This window comes from Pleurotus ostreatus (assembly GCF_014466165.1).
Source record: "Pleurotus ostreatus strain PC9 chromosome Unknown scaffold_2, whole genome shotgun sequence".
Classification (NCBI taxonomy): domain Eukaryota; kingdom Fungi; phylum Basidiomycota; class Agaricomycetes; order Agaricales; family Pleurotaceae; genus Pleurotus; species Pleurotus ostreatus.
Genome location: NW_023503157.1, coordinates 4,098,282 through 4,113,004, shown reverse-complemented (window position 1 = coordinate 4,113,004; position 14,723 = coordinate 4,098,282). Strand labels below are relative to the sequence as shown.

The 14,723-nt window shown below is 50.1% G+C and overlaps 8 protein-coding genes across 8 annotated transcripts; 4 read left to right on the top strand and 4 right to left on the bottom strand.

Annotated features, from left to right (window-relative positions):
- Window positions 1-1,464: 1,464 nt before the first annotated feature.
- Window positions 1,465-3,276, bottom strand: PC9H_004335 (uncharacterized protein; the record flags this gene model as incomplete). Its single annotated transcript, XM_036773920.1, has 5 exons — window positions 1,465-2,127; window positions 2,183-2,850; window positions 2,906-3,018; window positions 3,069-3,156; window positions 3,252-3,276. 5 exons carry the CDS (start codon window positions 3,274-3,276, stop codon window positions 1,465-1,467), a joined length of 1,557 nt encoding a protein of 518 aa, XP_036635393.1.
- Window positions 3,277-3,286: 10 nt separating this feature from the next.
- Window positions 3,287-4,094, bottom strand: PC9H_004334 (uncharacterized protein; the record flags this gene model as incomplete). Its single annotated transcript, XM_036773919.1, has 2 exons — window positions 3,287-3,628; window positions 3,780-4,094. The coding sequence occupies 2 exons, from the start codon at window positions 4,092-4,094 to the stop codon at window positions 3,287-3,289; spliced, it is 657 nt and encodes a 218-aa protein (XP_036635392.1).
- A 218-nt stretch (window positions 4,095-4,312) lies between these two features.
- Window positions 4,313-4,909, top strand: PC9H_004333 (uncharacterized protein; the record flags this gene model as incomplete). The annotated part of the gene is made up of 3 exons (XM_036773918.1): window positions 4,313-4,445; window positions 4,503-4,710; window positions 4,765-4,909. The coding sequence occupies 3 exons, from the start codon at window positions 4,313-4,315 to the stop codon at window positions 4,907-4,909; spliced, it is 486 nt and encodes a 161-aa protein (XP_036635391.1).
- Window positions 4,910-5,012: 103 nt separating this feature from the next.
- On the bottom strand, window positions 5,013-5,721 carry PC9H_004332 (uncharacterized protein; the record flags this gene model as incomplete). Its single annotated transcript, XM_036773917.1, has 3 exons — window positions 5,013-5,493; window positions 5,547-5,594; window positions 5,642-5,721. 3 exons carry the CDS (start codon window positions 5,719-5,721, stop codon window positions 5,013-5,015), a joined length of 609 nt encoding a protein of 202 aa, XP_036635390.1.
- Window positions 5,722-6,348: 627 nt separating this feature from the next.
- On the top strand, window positions 6,349-7,024 carry PC9H_004331 (uncharacterized protein; the record flags this gene model as incomplete). The annotated part of the gene is made up of 3 exons (XM_036773916.1): window positions 6,349-6,474; window positions 6,523-6,714; window positions 6,767-7,024. 3 exons carry the CDS (start codon window positions 6,349-6,351, stop codon window positions 7,022-7,024), a joined length of 576 nt encoding a protein of 191 aa, XP_036635389.1.
- A 324-nt stretch (window positions 7,025-7,348) lies between these two features.
- PC9H_004330 (uncharacterized protein) lies at window positions 7,349-7,730 on the top strand (the record flags this gene model as incomplete). Its single annotated transcript, XM_036773915.1, has 2 exons — window positions 7,349-7,572; window positions 7,634-7,730. 2 exons carry the CDS (start codon window positions 7,349-7,351, stop codon window positions 7,728-7,730), a joined length of 321 nt encoding a protein of 106 aa, XP_036635388.1.
- A 647-nt stretch (window positions 7,731-8,377) lies between these two features.
- On the top strand, window positions 8,378-11,673 carry PC9H_004329 (uncharacterized protein; the record flags this gene model as incomplete). Its single annotated transcript, XM_036773914.1, has 8 exons — window positions 8,378-8,444; window positions 8,491-8,590; window positions 9,193-9,373; window positions 9,430-9,970; window positions 10,027-10,212; window positions 10,265-10,397; window positions 10,459-11,213; window positions 11,273-11,673. 8 exons carry the CDS (start codon window positions 8,378-8,380, stop codon window positions 11,671-11,673), a joined length of 2,364 nt encoding a protein of 787 aa, XP_036635387.1.
- Window positions 11,674-13,103: 1,430 nt separating this feature from the next.
- PC9H_004328 (uncharacterized protein) lies at window positions 13,104-14,447 on the bottom strand (the record flags this gene model as incomplete). Its single annotated transcript, XM_036773913.1, has 6 exons — window positions 13,104-13,217; window positions 13,266-13,594; window positions 13,647-13,678; window positions 13,728-13,931; window positions 13,987-14,167; window positions 14,237-14,447. 6 exons carry the CDS (start codon window positions 14,445-14,447, stop codon window positions 13,104-13,106), a joined length of 1,071 nt encoding a protein of 356 aa, XP_036635386.1.
- Between the last annotated feature and the right edge of the window lie 276 nt (window positions 14,448-14,723).

Genomic DNA, 14,723 nt, shown 5'->3' with positions numbered 1-14,723 from the left:
GGGGGGCGAATATGACTCCCGACCAAGCAGTGACGTGGGTCTCGACGAGGCCTTGGGACAACCACGCAATACGAGGTGTCCATGTAGTCATATTGTAATACCCCAAGGACTTTCCTGGGAGTCGCATTAAAATGTACCTGCTTTTCAACCCCCCCCAGTGCGCATTATGATGCCAGGTCCTGTGTGACCAGTACCTATTATAATGTTCATATTATATTTCTGTCAATGAATGGGCGAATTATAATGCCAGTGAAGAGTCACCTTCCTGTCTACGGTGTAATGCCGTCGTTGGGTGGGGGAATTATAATGTGAGCAGTCGAGCCTCCTCCTGCTCCCACACCCATTATAATTCACCCATCGGTTGACACCATTATAATGATCGTGCACGCACCTTGTAACCCTCCCCTGTCTACATTGTAATGTCGTCAGAGGGTGAGTGAATTATAATGTGTGCGGGTAAGCCTCTGTCGTTCCCATGCCCATTATAATCCACCCATCCCGCGACGACGTTATGCTGTGGTGCGCGCCTCATTCCCATATGCATCATAATGATGTTGGGGAGTGGGGGAATTATAATGTGAGCAGTCGAGCCTCCTACCCATTATAATTCCCCACTCCCCAACATCATTAATGATGTACGTGTCCCATAAGCCTCGTAACTTAGCTGTCTACATTGTAATGTTATCGAGGGGAGAGCGAGTTATAATGTGAGTGAGTGAGCCTCGGCTGGGGGAATTATAATGTATGAATAGTGATACTCCTCCCGTGGCCCTTGGCGGAATTATAATGTGAGTAGGTGAGCCTCGGCTGGGGGAATTATAATGTGAGTGGGTGAGCCTCGGCTGGGGGAATTATAATGCACGGGTAGCAATACTCCTCCCGTGGCCCTTCGTCGTTTGACCCTGCCAGTTTTTCTGCACGAGTGGATTAAGTTGAGTGAGTTTCTCTTCATTCCTATTTCACCTACATCATGCGGCAGAACATTCATGGCCATTCCCGCTTGCATTATATTGCTATCAATGGATGGGGGCATTATAATGTGAATAGTAAGAGCCTAGCATTATAATATGCGCACAGTAAGTCTCCATTTTAATGGCCCACGCACATGGGCCTCATCAACTTACGTTCTAAACTTCAAGCTCAAGTCCGATCTTTGTTGTTTCCATGGACGAGTTGTCTTAAGAAAGACGCGGCAGAACCCTTGTTACACATCCTGTCCACATTATAATGTTGTCGACACTTCGACAAATTAATATATCACTTATGATTCACAAACTAACACAAAGCATCAATCACATTCAAGCTATCACTAATTTTACAGCTTCGACGACTATGGAAAGCACGAGACACGATTGGGACGCAACAAGAAGTGTGACAAGAAGCAGGTGGGCACAAAAAAAGAGCCGGAGGGTATATACAGGCAAGAGCAATACAGTGGTCAATGGCATTCAACCTAAGTTGGGTCTATTTTCTTTTCTTCGATGTCGCTTTTGCTTTGGGTGCCGCATTTGCTTTGGATGCTGCTTTTGCTTTCAGTGCTGCCGTCGCTTTTGACACTGCCTGTGGCGCTGCAGGCTTCCGGGTGCCCTTGGCTGGCGGCACATATCCTGCCTCTTGAAGATGAGGAGGTGGCTTTGAGGCGCGATGCGGTCGTTCTTGGCTCTTAGCAGTATCGACTGACTTCGCCCGTTTCCGTTTCCTTTCAGGTGGTGTCTCATTTTCTTTACCCAATGAAGCTGGACCGGCGGGAGTCATAGAAGAGGCGATGGAAGGATCGGCGATGGGAACAGTAGGTACTGACAATGCTACAGCAGATGACGCTGCGGCAGATGTAGCTGACGCTGTGGAGTCGACTTCCGGGGCAATGGGCATCAAATCAGGTGTCGATGTCGCCGGTGTGATCATCGAATGAGGTGTGGATGCAGGCTGCGTGATCGTAGGTTGTGAAGGATCTGATGTCAGGGCTGACACTGGAGTTGGAGTGGCGGTGGTCGACGAAGAATCGGGGATAGAGGTCCCTTCGTGGTCTCCGCAAGTGGCTGGTGTCGACTGGGATAATGTAGCTGGTGGTGCCGCGGGAGTAGAGATGGAGACACCCCCCCAGCTCTTGAGTGACAATTGAAGCTGCTATCGTCGTGGAACCCCGACTGTCATGGCTCTGAGTTGGGGGAGAGATGGGTACAGGAGCTGGGATCATTAGGGCTGGGATTGTCGTTGGCGTAGCACCATTGTCCTGCGAGACGATTGGTGCGGGAGCTGGGATTGTTGGCGTAGCACCATTGTCCTGCGAGACGATTGGTGCGGGAGCTGGGATTGTCGGCGTAGCACCATTGTCCTGCGAGACGATTGGTGCGGGAGCTGGGATTGTCGTTGGCGTAGCAGGAATGGAGATGTTGCCATGGTCTTGATAGAAGATGGGTGCAGGAGCTGGGATTGTCACCGGCGTAGCAGGGATGGAGATGCCTCCGATAGGCATTATTGGCATCGTTGGTGCCATCGGAACATTCGGGCCATTTGCCAAGATGGGCATGCCTGGCATCGTTGAAGGACCTGGGCCATACAGTGCAGGTACAGCGTTATTCCAAAGCAATGGATTCTGGCTCGCATTGTCACCCCAATTCAACGTGTTTCCCCAGTCCCAATCAGTGGCCAGAAGGGCCGTGAATTCCCCTTGAGGCTGTCTGGGGGCAACGGGCAGGCCAACATTCATTGTACCGTCATTGAGCTTGTGACCAGCGTCGCCATCCTCTATCAAGGTCATCGGATCTTCCAGTGGTGGGTAAGGATCACCATCAAGCGACATCGTTGGTCCATTCGTACGAGGGATGCGCCTTTTGCATTCTTCGGGAGCTAGAACACATGCCCTTAGTTGTCGAGTTTAACCTAAGATAACGACGGAACTTACAGAAGACTGCTTCCCCGTAGCGCACAATGGAATCTTGGACAGCCTTGAATCCTGTCTTATCAAACTCGGGCCAGATGAGAGAGGTCATCGAGCCGACATTGTTGGAGTGAGCACTACCGAACCGTGTGAACTTCATTTGAAAGTGAGAGAAGTTACCACACACCTTCGCATCACAATCTTCCCCTCTTCCGAGCCTAGGGGACCCGTCATCAACAAGGACACGCTCATCCCAAACTTCTTCGCAATGGCGTCTACAAAGACGTGCAAGAAATTATCAGCCTTGCACCAGGCACTATCAGATCGCTCGTAAGTCAATCATACTAATAGCTATCATCATCTGACTTACTGTGCATATGCCTCTGGGGTTCCATCGAGTGCATCTCAATTATTGTACTCGTCCATCGCTTGTTTGTATTCGGCATCGGCCCGCTTTTCTAGGGCACATCTGTACTCTTCACTTTCGTCTTCATATCGTGCCCTGACGTAGTCGGAACACATTGACATGCGTGAATCAGGCGGTGCGGTCAGCTTAGCCGTCTTCCAGTATTGCTGGAACTCTTTGCGAATCTTGGTCGCGTAGTTCTCTGCCCAGTAGATGTTCATGGCAGTTTGTCGTCGTGGTCGCTCTACTGTCAGCTGACTCATGGTTTCCAGCAGGTCGGCCACCATGTCTTCGTCAGTTTGTTTGCGATGAAAGCGGTGACACATCCAATTCCCGATCTTCTATAAGTAGATTGATCGAGGTCAAGGAGAGATCGAGGTCGACAAAGGAGAGATCGAGGACACAAGACCAAAACAGGTTAAGATCGAGGACCGAGGAAGAAAGACCAAAACAAGGTAAGCTCAGGGACGTGAGGAACTTTGTTACACTCACAAGCCGTAATTTCATGTAGATTGCTTCTCGTCTTGCTTGTTCTGTAATCCGCTGGTCGTATGGTAGGTCTGCCAGGTTGGGTATTACTGGGGAATCCCCTTCTTCAGGCTCGGAGTCGAACGGCAGGTCGTAGCCGTACTTCTCCAAAAACTGAACCGTCATTCTGGTGTACACACCGCCAGGGTCAGCCGTTTTGAGATACTCTTCCTCAAAGGAGAGTAGAAACTCGAGCTTGCTGCCTTCACCCCAGGCCTTTCGCCCGCGACGCTTACCACTTTGGCTTTTACCTTTGGCTTTGGCTTTTTTTGCCACCATCGTAGGGAACACTTGGTCAAAGGAGCAGGTTTTTTTTTGGCGTTCTCAAGTAAGCTTCCTCTACTTATCTATGGGGCGGCGGATGCCGGGCAACTCTTACTTGACACTTCGTCCAAAAAGGCATCGACGAAGTGTATAAAACTCACCTGGTCCATTGTCCCAACAGCACGAAGCAAGGCCTCGCCAGACGACTGTCGCATCATCCTGAAACCATCCCCATGGCTAACATCGCCCTTGGTTTCGCTCCCCTCACTCCAAACTCCATCCTGCACCTCCCTTTGACCAACGAGAACGTCCCACAGGTTATGCAGCTGTTGGCATCACTTCGGGAACAGTACGATCAGCAACCCAGTAAGTGACGATGCAAGATCCATACACCTACTATCACTGACTACAACATTTTGTTAGATTCAATTACTTGGACAACCCCCGGAAGCGACAACGTGAGGTACCTGGTACCCACGAACATCCCCGACCTTGCCACAAACAAGGTTGAAGTCGACGAGGCCCCCACCAATTTTGCTTGCGCCAATTGCGGAACTCAGAACTTCGTGAAGGAGAAGAAACAATACTATGCTGTGACTTCGGGGGCCCAGGTTGGTGTGGTGAAAGGAGCGTGAGTACCGCGCCTCAACATCTCCGTATTCAACTCATTCATGTTGACGGGCAGCAACACGGCAACGGCATTGATCCATGGAGTAAGCGGAGGAGTCTGCCTTGGTTTCCGTTCCGAAGCCTTGGCCGTGGAACACTTTCAGAAGGGGGTCAACGGCGGAACAGTAGTCGTTTGCAAGCCGGTTGGTAGCCCGATGTAAAGCAAATGTTGTATTCCACCTTGTCGTTGTAATAGCATGATGTTCAGCCGTTCCCGCATGCCGCATGAGAGGGTTCATACATTAAGAATGTGCGAGTACAAGTCTACACCAACTGATAGTTATACCTATGACGCTTGTACGCTGCCTGCATAGCGACGGGATCCAACATTGCGTCACACAGGAGCTCTTCAAGGTACTCGATGGCTGTGCCCGCCATCTTGCCTGCTCCGTTGATCATTTGCAACTCCCTGCCCATTCCACACTCTTCCAACACCACTTCCCCACACTTATCGAGGCGTCTCTGCCATTTTTGTAGCCGTTCCAAAGGCGCTTTGATGATCCCGATATCATTTGTTCCAGTTTCGTAGACTTTGACATACTTTATAAATGTTGAGTTAGCAAAGGCAGCGGGCGAATGATTGATGAAAGACGACAGTTTGCGTGCAGTACAATAGGCGAGACTGATGGTTTGCGAAACATCGGCATCATGAGAGACCGCCTCTGTGGTTGGGGACGATTGCGGGAGCCCAGACAAGTGGGGCTCGGCGTGCTGTTCTGGCCGTGGATGCGGCATTGGGTCCTCCCTGTACCCATATGAGACTGTCAGTAAAATTGAATGGTATGAATGGAGACATACCTGTGTGCACGGATGTCGCGCCGCTTAGCTAGTATATCAGCCTTATTTCTACTTGGTTATAAGTACTGTAGGCCAAATAAGACTTGAATACATACTTAGCATAGTGCCGAGCACTCTTAGCACAGTTGGCAGCACGGCGGTTGGCTTTAGTGTGGTAGATGCGAGGGTGAGGCATTGAAGTCTATGGGAAAGTGTAAGGAAAGTATTAAGTCTCGTGGTTCAACTCACCAGGGTGGTCTGACTTTTTGGCCCAAGCTGTCGAGGTCATGATCGGTCCCAAATACAAAGGATCGGGGTATTGGCAAGTGAATACAACTCACCTGAGTCGTCTGATGCAACAGAATAACGTTGACAACGCAGATATGACAAGATCTTGGGCCGAAAGTCGGTGTTCCACTGGCCGCGGTGGTCTGACCTTTTCATCTGAGTTATTGACAGCATGATCAATTCAAAATAAACCAGATCGACATACAGGCAAGCCACTAGTACCTGCCTGCAGTGTCCGATGATACAGTAAGAGCTGGGCGCCACAGATATGACAAGATCTATGTCCCAATGTTTTGGCGGCCGCTGTTTGCAACAAGCGAGTTTGCCAAACAACAAGTGCTCAGGTCAGTTAGCACTCAACTGTTACCGTCATCAGCAATGTGAGGCGGTCACCGCCCCGCTATCGAGTCGCCACCCACTCTCTGAAGGAGTCGCCACCCGCTCTCTCTGTGAAAATATCTTGCTCCTATCCCGCTCAAACACCCAACATCTTGCTCCCATCCCGCTCAAACACACTGCAGGATTTCACGCCATCATGTGGATTCTTCCCTTTCATATCTGTGGTTCTTCCGCTTGCTTCTATGGCCTCCTAGCTCTCTTCTTCAATGTCGCTCCTCTTCTCTCCAACCTTCCCCACTTTGCTACTGCCCCTCCACTAATGGTATGTCCCCCCTTGTGAAACAGATTGATATTGATTCGCATTCTCCAGATCATATTCACACCTCAAAAGACCGCTTTTCTACGAGAGCACTCGATTCTATTTGAAAAAGCAGAACTTCTTGGTGCAGGTGACATGTTTATGGACGATTTTTTCGGTGCATGGATCGAGTGCTTCAAGGAAATGGATTTCCTTAGGGCAGACTCTGACATCCAAACCTTTATCAAGCGACGAATGGTAAAGGTACGTCCCGTTCACTTACTTTAACGATGATTGTGTTCTCACTTCTACATAGCTTTTGAGAGATAAACTCACGGTGATACTTAACACGCAAACGCTGGATGAAAAGGCACTTCTGGCATTACATTCCCCCGTCTCTATCCGTAAAGCAAGCGAGGATGGCCTCGAGGGTCCTCCACGATACAATCCAACCCGCGCCTTGCTGCAACGCGGTCTTCTCCCTCGGCCGACTGGCAGCAAAAGACGACGCGCACGCTTGGATGCCAGTGTGGTTGTGCCACCTATCATTCCTAAAAAACTGGCAGTACATTGAAAATACTTGCCCTCTTTTGCCCAATTGACCTCTCTCCCAGTTATCAAGGACCCGGGTTCGTGGTGAACCAAAATGTTTTCCCAACAGCCGATCATTACCTTGCTCCACTGGTACGTTTACCCTATGGTGATGCACCTCAATAACTCTGCTTACCACATTTTACAGCCGTTGATACAGATCATACAGCGGTGTAATTCCCCACCACAGTACCCATTCCCATTCTGTCGTCAATATATCTGTTTGTGTTTGTTTGGTCCGACAGCATGTAGTAATGTAGATGTTGTTCCATCTTTACGCTTTTACCACCACAACCATCCCGACACCATGGGGAGAGAGAAAAGGAAGCGGAGTGTATACGTCCTGGCGCCCGAGGTCCCAACCTTCGTCGCCACTAGAGCGACCAAGAGCCGGATCCATCAAACGTTCATTGAAGCCCCACCTGTCACCGAAGAACAACTGCCGTCAGATACACCTTTGCCCACCCTTGGTTCGCCAGATTCATACATGGCCGACGCGACCATCTCTGATCCACCTGTGGATGCCTCTGGGTTGGTTGTTAGAACGAGGGCAAAGCGTTATCTGAACTCGGTTTGTCTCTGCTCCATTTAGTTATGTTGAATTGAGTTTCGAGCCGGACAGGATGCACCTCTCCTTACGTGGAGAGCAACATACCGGCAAAGATATCTGGACGCCTCCTTACTACTAGAGGGATGGGGGCGACATAACTTCAACGGATGCACTCACTGTGAATCCCCCGACCCGCTTTACCGGTGCGTCGATTGCCATGGGCACTGGCTGTATTGTGGCGAGTGTGTTGTTGAGCTACACCGCAGCGAGCCGTTGCATTTGTTGGAAGTATGTTCTTGTTTTTTTGGTTGTGCACTCAGCTTATGCCATGAGCTTCTCAGCGGTGGACTGATGACAACTATTTCGAAAAATGCACACTACGGACCCTTGGGTTGAGGATTCAACTTGGACACCCACGAACGGTTGCTTGTCCCATGGTGAAACGCGGCCACATCGATTTTGTCATCATTCACATCAATGGGATCCACCTTGTTGATGTGGATTTTTGTGGTTGTCCTGGAAGCCTGGATCATTTTGAACAGCTGCTAGACGTTGGCTGGTGGCCGTCGTCCCCACTTGAACCGCAAACGGCTACCACGTTTCCCCTACTACGTCTATTCCACAACCTTAATCTTCAAGGGTGCATCCCACCGACGGACTTCTACTGAGCGCTTGAGCAACTCCACAACGGCGAGGCTCTGGTTCAACTACCTGTAAGAAGGAAGTTCAGGCTCCATATCCGCTAGCATTGATTCACTATGAATGTAGGATCGTCTGCAGCAATTCATGCTGACTGTTCGGGAATGGCGGCATATTCGTATGGCGAAGCGAGCTGGGCGCGGAAATGACCCAGGTGGACTGAACGCTACAGCACAAGGGGATTTAGCAATTCCTTGTAGGTCATGTCCTCACCCCGATATCAATCTACCACCAGGATGGGAAAAAGCGCCACCCAATACTCGGTACAACAGCTACTACCGCGGATGAAACAATGTGCTTGTAAGGGGACACTCCTATTTTCTCCTATTCCCCCTGTCCCGCCCCCTTCCTCCTCGTTCCTTTCCCCTTTCCTTCATTCCCTTTCCTTTCCTTTTGTCCCCTTACCTTCCCGCTTCCCTTCCGTTCACTCCCTTCGCATCCGAGCCCCGTCCGGTGACTCCGAAGTCTTCCCGCACTTCGGACTCGCCTCGGACTCACTCGGACGCTTCGGACTCGCTCGGACTCGTAGATACACTTCGGGGCTCGTCCGGGCTACCTCTATCCTCCTTTCCCACTTCATTACTCCTTGTCCCCACTTCCCCAGGTCGCTGGCACGACTCCTGTACATTCCCCTTCCACTTCATTATCACATGCCCCCTCGTACCTTGTGATATTCGTTCGTACCTGTGGCTGGTGTACTGTACAGTTACCCTTCATTCCTCCCACGCTACTACAGTATATACTTCGCTTCCTAGCATGGAGAATCCCCATCCTGTTCTCTTTGGATTCTCCCTCTGCTAGGTGAGCAGCTCTCTCATGTATTGTAGTTAGTCTTATTCATTACTTTGGATTCTTCCTCTGCTAGGCCTGCGCTGTTGGCCATCTTGAGGTTGCCCTTACAGTGCTGACTTCTCTATTAGGTGGTTATATGGTCTTCTCCTTCAAGAAGACACCAACTTCAAACAGAAGAATCGACTTCGTTCAACGGACGGCCGTGATCCTGCCCTTGGTCCAGGCTGGGCCACTTTCGTTGCAGAGGAGCCGTACTTCAACCATCTAACCAACTATGTTGACCAGGAGGAAGTTCGTAACCCCAACATCTACCTCATGACGGAAGGTTGCTGATTTGGTCTTCCTAGATCAATCATTGCGTAGGGTTTGCTGCCCTGTGGTCAGCGAACACTCGGCGCTCTAAGGGGCTCCGTGCGACTGGGGTCAGGTCGGTAAGTTGTGCACGGAGTGATATGTTTCGACCCAATGGCGTTGGCGATCTGCAAAAGGGCGAACGATACGCTAACATGGACTATATATTTCTGTCGAGCATCGCTGCCGGTTCACTCCTTCTAATCACGATTACATACGACATTGCTTGCCAATGGTTCCGCAACTTCTTTTCCCGCATGCAACAGCTTCCTGCACATCTACGGTTGTCCACGGGCATTGATCTTCGATTTCGTATCCCGAAATTCCATCTCGAGGCCCACAAGGAGACCTGCCATGCTCCATTTTCCCTCAATTATACTAAATGGGTAGGCTGTACCGATGGTGAAGGTGTCGAGCACATGTGGTCATGGCTGAATAAGGTTGCGCATTCTGCTTCCATGATGGGACCGGGAGGACGACAAGATACGCTCGACGATTTCTGTAACTTTTGGAACTGGCGAAAGACAGTCAACCTCAGTGAGTGTTTATCAGTAGCCCTCACACGTTGATTGGACATGAATTGGAATCTCTAGAGAGCGCTTTACTGGAGAAAATGACACTTGCTATCCCACAGGCCTTAGTTCACCATCAAGCGTTCACCGCATTCACCAGTGGCTTGCGTGAGCACCATTCAGCGGACTTGCTGGAATGGGAGAAACAGGTACAGGCTTGGGAGTTAGACCAAGCAAACCCATGCCCATTTGATCTCCCGCGAGAAGGTGAGTACTCATTTGATATGTTGTACGGTCAGTCGACTAACTTTATTTGCAGATATACGGATGTCAGATGTCAAGAAGGCGATGGCGGAAGAAGAGCACCGCGCCGTTGAACGAGGCAGATCAGCGGCTGGTGACATGAGTCCCAGCGCCTTTCTCATTTCCGGGCTGGACATTGAAGAAGCTCAGTAAGGTGTTCTCTCATCGTGGATCTAAAATGAGTTGGCTGACATATTCTTAGACAGGGAGAGATCTTACAACGGTTGAGGCAACACAGCTTCAAACCAGCCGTACAAGTCTACTGAAGCGTATTGCGAAGTTCCGAAATGCCCAAACCTCGTACATGCCAGGCCTATCTGATTATCTCAAACAGACGTCCAACGAGGAGGATACCACCACCCCAGAATCGATGCCACTCTTTCTACCCTCTTTTTTTGCTGAAGATCAACGTGCAACGATTTGCGAGCCGAATCTATGTGACTTGGAAGACCGACTACGATTCGCACAGGCCTCGGAGGCTCTCTCTAAACTACGCCACCAGTTGCGAACTCGATCATTCGCTCACAGCTACAAAACACGAAATATCAATTCTCAGGGTGCCTATACACGTAGCCGCCTTCTCCAAAACCAGATCGAAGTGCGGATCAAAGCCATCCGCATCATTTACAATATTGCGCGGGAAGCTTTGCTGTCGCTGCGTGGCCCTGGCGACTGGGAAAATGTCCTTCAGCCACTCCGACCTGAAGACATACGTGGGATCAGTGAACGAACCTTGACTGCCGAAGAACAGGAAGAATATCGGCAGACTCGAGCACTGGCTGGGATGTCATCGGAGGCGATACAAAACGAACTGAATGGTCTAGGTCTCACGAGCGGGCAAGAAAACATACCAACAGTTGCATTCAACCGCAGTCTCGCGCTTGGTGAAGGACGACGAACGTTATCGTGGATTTGGTACACAGTGACTGACGAAGAACTCCTGGGCGCTGGTGAAGTACATGCTTGTACGAATTATTATTACAAGCTTATTTGGCGGAGGACTAACCTTCTTTCTGTATCCAAGGTCTTCGTGTCGAGTGGGTGAAGGCCCGAGCGCATGCCGAAAGATGGCGAGAAGAAGTTCTTTTACTTGAAGAGGAAATGTGTCGTGCGATTGCATATTGCCGGTGGAGGGCTAGCTATTGGCGAAACGCGGAGACGCCAAAGGAAAGTTGGACAACGGAAGAGGAATTGGTGCTGTACGAGGGAGTTCGAGCGTACGCGCGTCGCCAGGCCGATTACGAGTGTCGTCGAGCATTGCAGTGGGAGGACGCGTGGCGTTCAATTCGTGAACGTGCAGAATTCGTCCTGACCTCACAGCTCAGTCAAACCGGCCCCAACATCCTCGCAGCGCCTGCTTTGGTGGTGGAGTTAGACTTGGACTATGATGATAGCATGGAAATGGAGGAGATTGATGAGCCGTAGCGGCGCTTCTTGTATTGTGCCTACGAAAATCTGTGAATTGCATTATAATGTGGACTGAGGATAAAATGAGCAGTGGCAAGGTCGAATTATATTACCGAGCGACATTATACCAGAAATGTTGACCAGGCCGAATTGTAACGTAGGGTGTACATTATAATATGGGTGGAGCACAAAGAAACGGCCGCAAAGTCAGCAAAAGTAGCGGCGGCGAGGCCAGATTTGAATGCGGAGGGCACGTTATAATGCGACCTTGGGTGTCGACGAATCGTGATCAGAGGTAGCAGGGGAATTATAATGGGGGGTTGGGGGGGTTGAGTGCGATTTTAATATGAGCTACAGACCGTGCAGGGTGCATTGTAATATTACAAAAATGGAGGCTAGATTATAATGGGGGGTGCAGGGAATAAGGGTAAGGCAAAAGGAGCGGCAACGACGCCAGATTTTAATGGGGAGTGCATGTTATAATGCGAGCTGGGTTTCAACGTATTATAGTCAGAGGTGGCAGGGGAATTATAATGGGGGGTTGAGGAGGGTTGAGTGCTATTATAATGGGGGGTCGAGGGGGTTGAGTGCTATTGTAATACGAGCTACAGACCGCGCGGGGTGCATTATAATATCACGACGGGGTACCATTTATGGTCAAGGGCAGGTATTGTAATGCTCACTGGGGGGGTTTAGATAGCGGGGACATTTTAATACGATGGTCAGGAGAGTCCTTAGGGTATTATAATATGAGTACATGGATTGTTGGCAATACCCACCATGTGATCTCCGTCAAGCTTTCCGTACACCAGACGAATGCTGACACCCTCCGAGTCATTCACGTCATCCGTAGTCATTATCCTTTCGTTTCGATTCTCACCTTTGATTCCACGTTTGTGCATTTTACAAACTGTTCCCACGAGAACGTATTCTTGGGGAAATCCTTGAGGATCAAAGTTTCATATCAGCCAGAGCCGCCACCGTCCAAAACAATGATGATTAGGGTATTTTTATAGGAGGACGACGTTTATAGGATCAACAGTGAAAGAACATTTGACGGCCCTATGGTATAGTTCCGTGGCAGCAACTTACCAAGTCAATCGCAGGACATGGCCAACGTTCGTACTTCCCGAGAACTCTATGAACATAGAAACAGATCAGTGATTACACTAAAGGGAAGGTAGCACCCACAAGGGTGGCTCTTCGGTGAATAATTGAGATTCGGCGACGTCTGGCGGCACCATTAGATGTTACTAGTTACATTCCACATATGTACGGATGGTAGATTGAACATATTGCACGAATAGAGCGAAAATATGTCATCTTGGAAGTAATCCAAGATGTTGACGCCTGTCCTGAACGATGATCCCTTCGAGTCTTTCCTCGACCTCACCCGTTGCCTGACGACGGCTATCGCCCTGGAAATGACAATGGCATATCCATGATCGCTAAAGACGTCGGTTGTAGGCATCGACACAGACTATTTCCTGGTGGTGCAGATAACGCTCGACTATCGGCTGGACTCGTGGATCTACCTTGGAAAGAATCCTCACGGTATCGCTCTAACGGGAAGTTAAGATCACGGTCGTGTGCTCAGGATGATCTCTTACCCAAAGGATGCCCTGGAATTCTTTGCCTTTTGCACTGACGACGAAATCGCTGGGTTCCATGACATGAGAAGAACTCACATATGCACCTCGAAGCGAGTTTACTCCTCCCTGCGACTCGTCGGGAGTGGCGATCGCTCCCCATATGATCTGACGGGCGCCTTCTTCCGCTGGCCTGGCAACGAGGGCTCGGAACACCCACAGAATAACATCAAGAATACCACGAAGGAGGTCCGAGTGACAGAATCCAGGATGGATGCAGTTAGCGATGATTGTAGGTCTAGAGGGTGGAAGATGGTCCGATAAAGCACGTGTGAAAAGTAGGTTTAACACTGAGTTTTGTCAACAAGTGAGCATGAAGACTCGATTGTTTGGTTCACTCACATTTGGCTAAGTTGTATTTTGGCCTGGCGACGCTATTGCGATATAAGGGGCGCGAACGGATTGACACACGATTGGACTTACTAAGGTTCGCAGCACTGTCTACTGCCTAATTCTTCGAGTGCGGATTGGGCTAGGAACGCCTTCTCAGGAACGCGCGCAGTTTGGTGAACCATACTCCCAACGATTACTATGCGTGGCTCAGAAGAGGATAGTTCCGCGGCCTTGAACATTTGCGGGAGTAGAAGGAAGATGAGGAGAGCTGGTGCCAGGTGATTGACTTGAATCCTGTCGGTAGGTCAAGGTCAGCACGAACGGCGCGTAGAACCGAAATAACACGTACGAAGTCTCCCAGTCATCTTCCGTCTTTTCATACTTCGTAGAAATTATTGCAGCGTTCGCAACCAAGATGTCAAGCCTCTCGACTTCTTTCTCAAACTTGTCCACGAATGCTTTGACGGAGGCGAAACTACAAAGATCGATCAGCCAGAGTTCGGCGTCAAATCCGGTGCTCTGTTTGATGCCTGCCGTATCATAAAAGCAAGCATGTAGCTCAATGGAGGAAGGTAAGCGAAACAGGGGTTTGTACTTACTCGCTACCGCTGCAGCCCCCCTCTCCTGACTTCTACATGCCATGACAAGCCGGGCAGGCTTCATGGTAGCGAAGTGCTTCGCCGCCTCGTATCCTATCCCAGTGTTGGCACCAAGCACAAGGACGGTCTTGCCCGTCAAGTCAGCTTTCTCTACCGGGGCCGCCGGAGTCCACTGGTCTTTGAGGAACTGCCATTCAGATACGTGGACCATGGCGACTGAGGGCGAATTGGGGGCAGAAGTCGCTCCATCCACCAACCATTGGCATCGTCTTTTAAATTATTGCTACAAATAAGCGAGCGTCCTTTTTCGAGGCACGCACTCAGCCCTGAGCCAATTGGCTTGCGGTTACCAGTCCTGGACCTACAAACTACACACGCAAACCCTAAAGTGGAGTGAGTACCCTTGGCCAATGTCAGTCGCTTGGATGTGTGGCGGTTCCATCAGACCTTTGGACATGTATGCGAAGAATACAACCAATCATGTTGG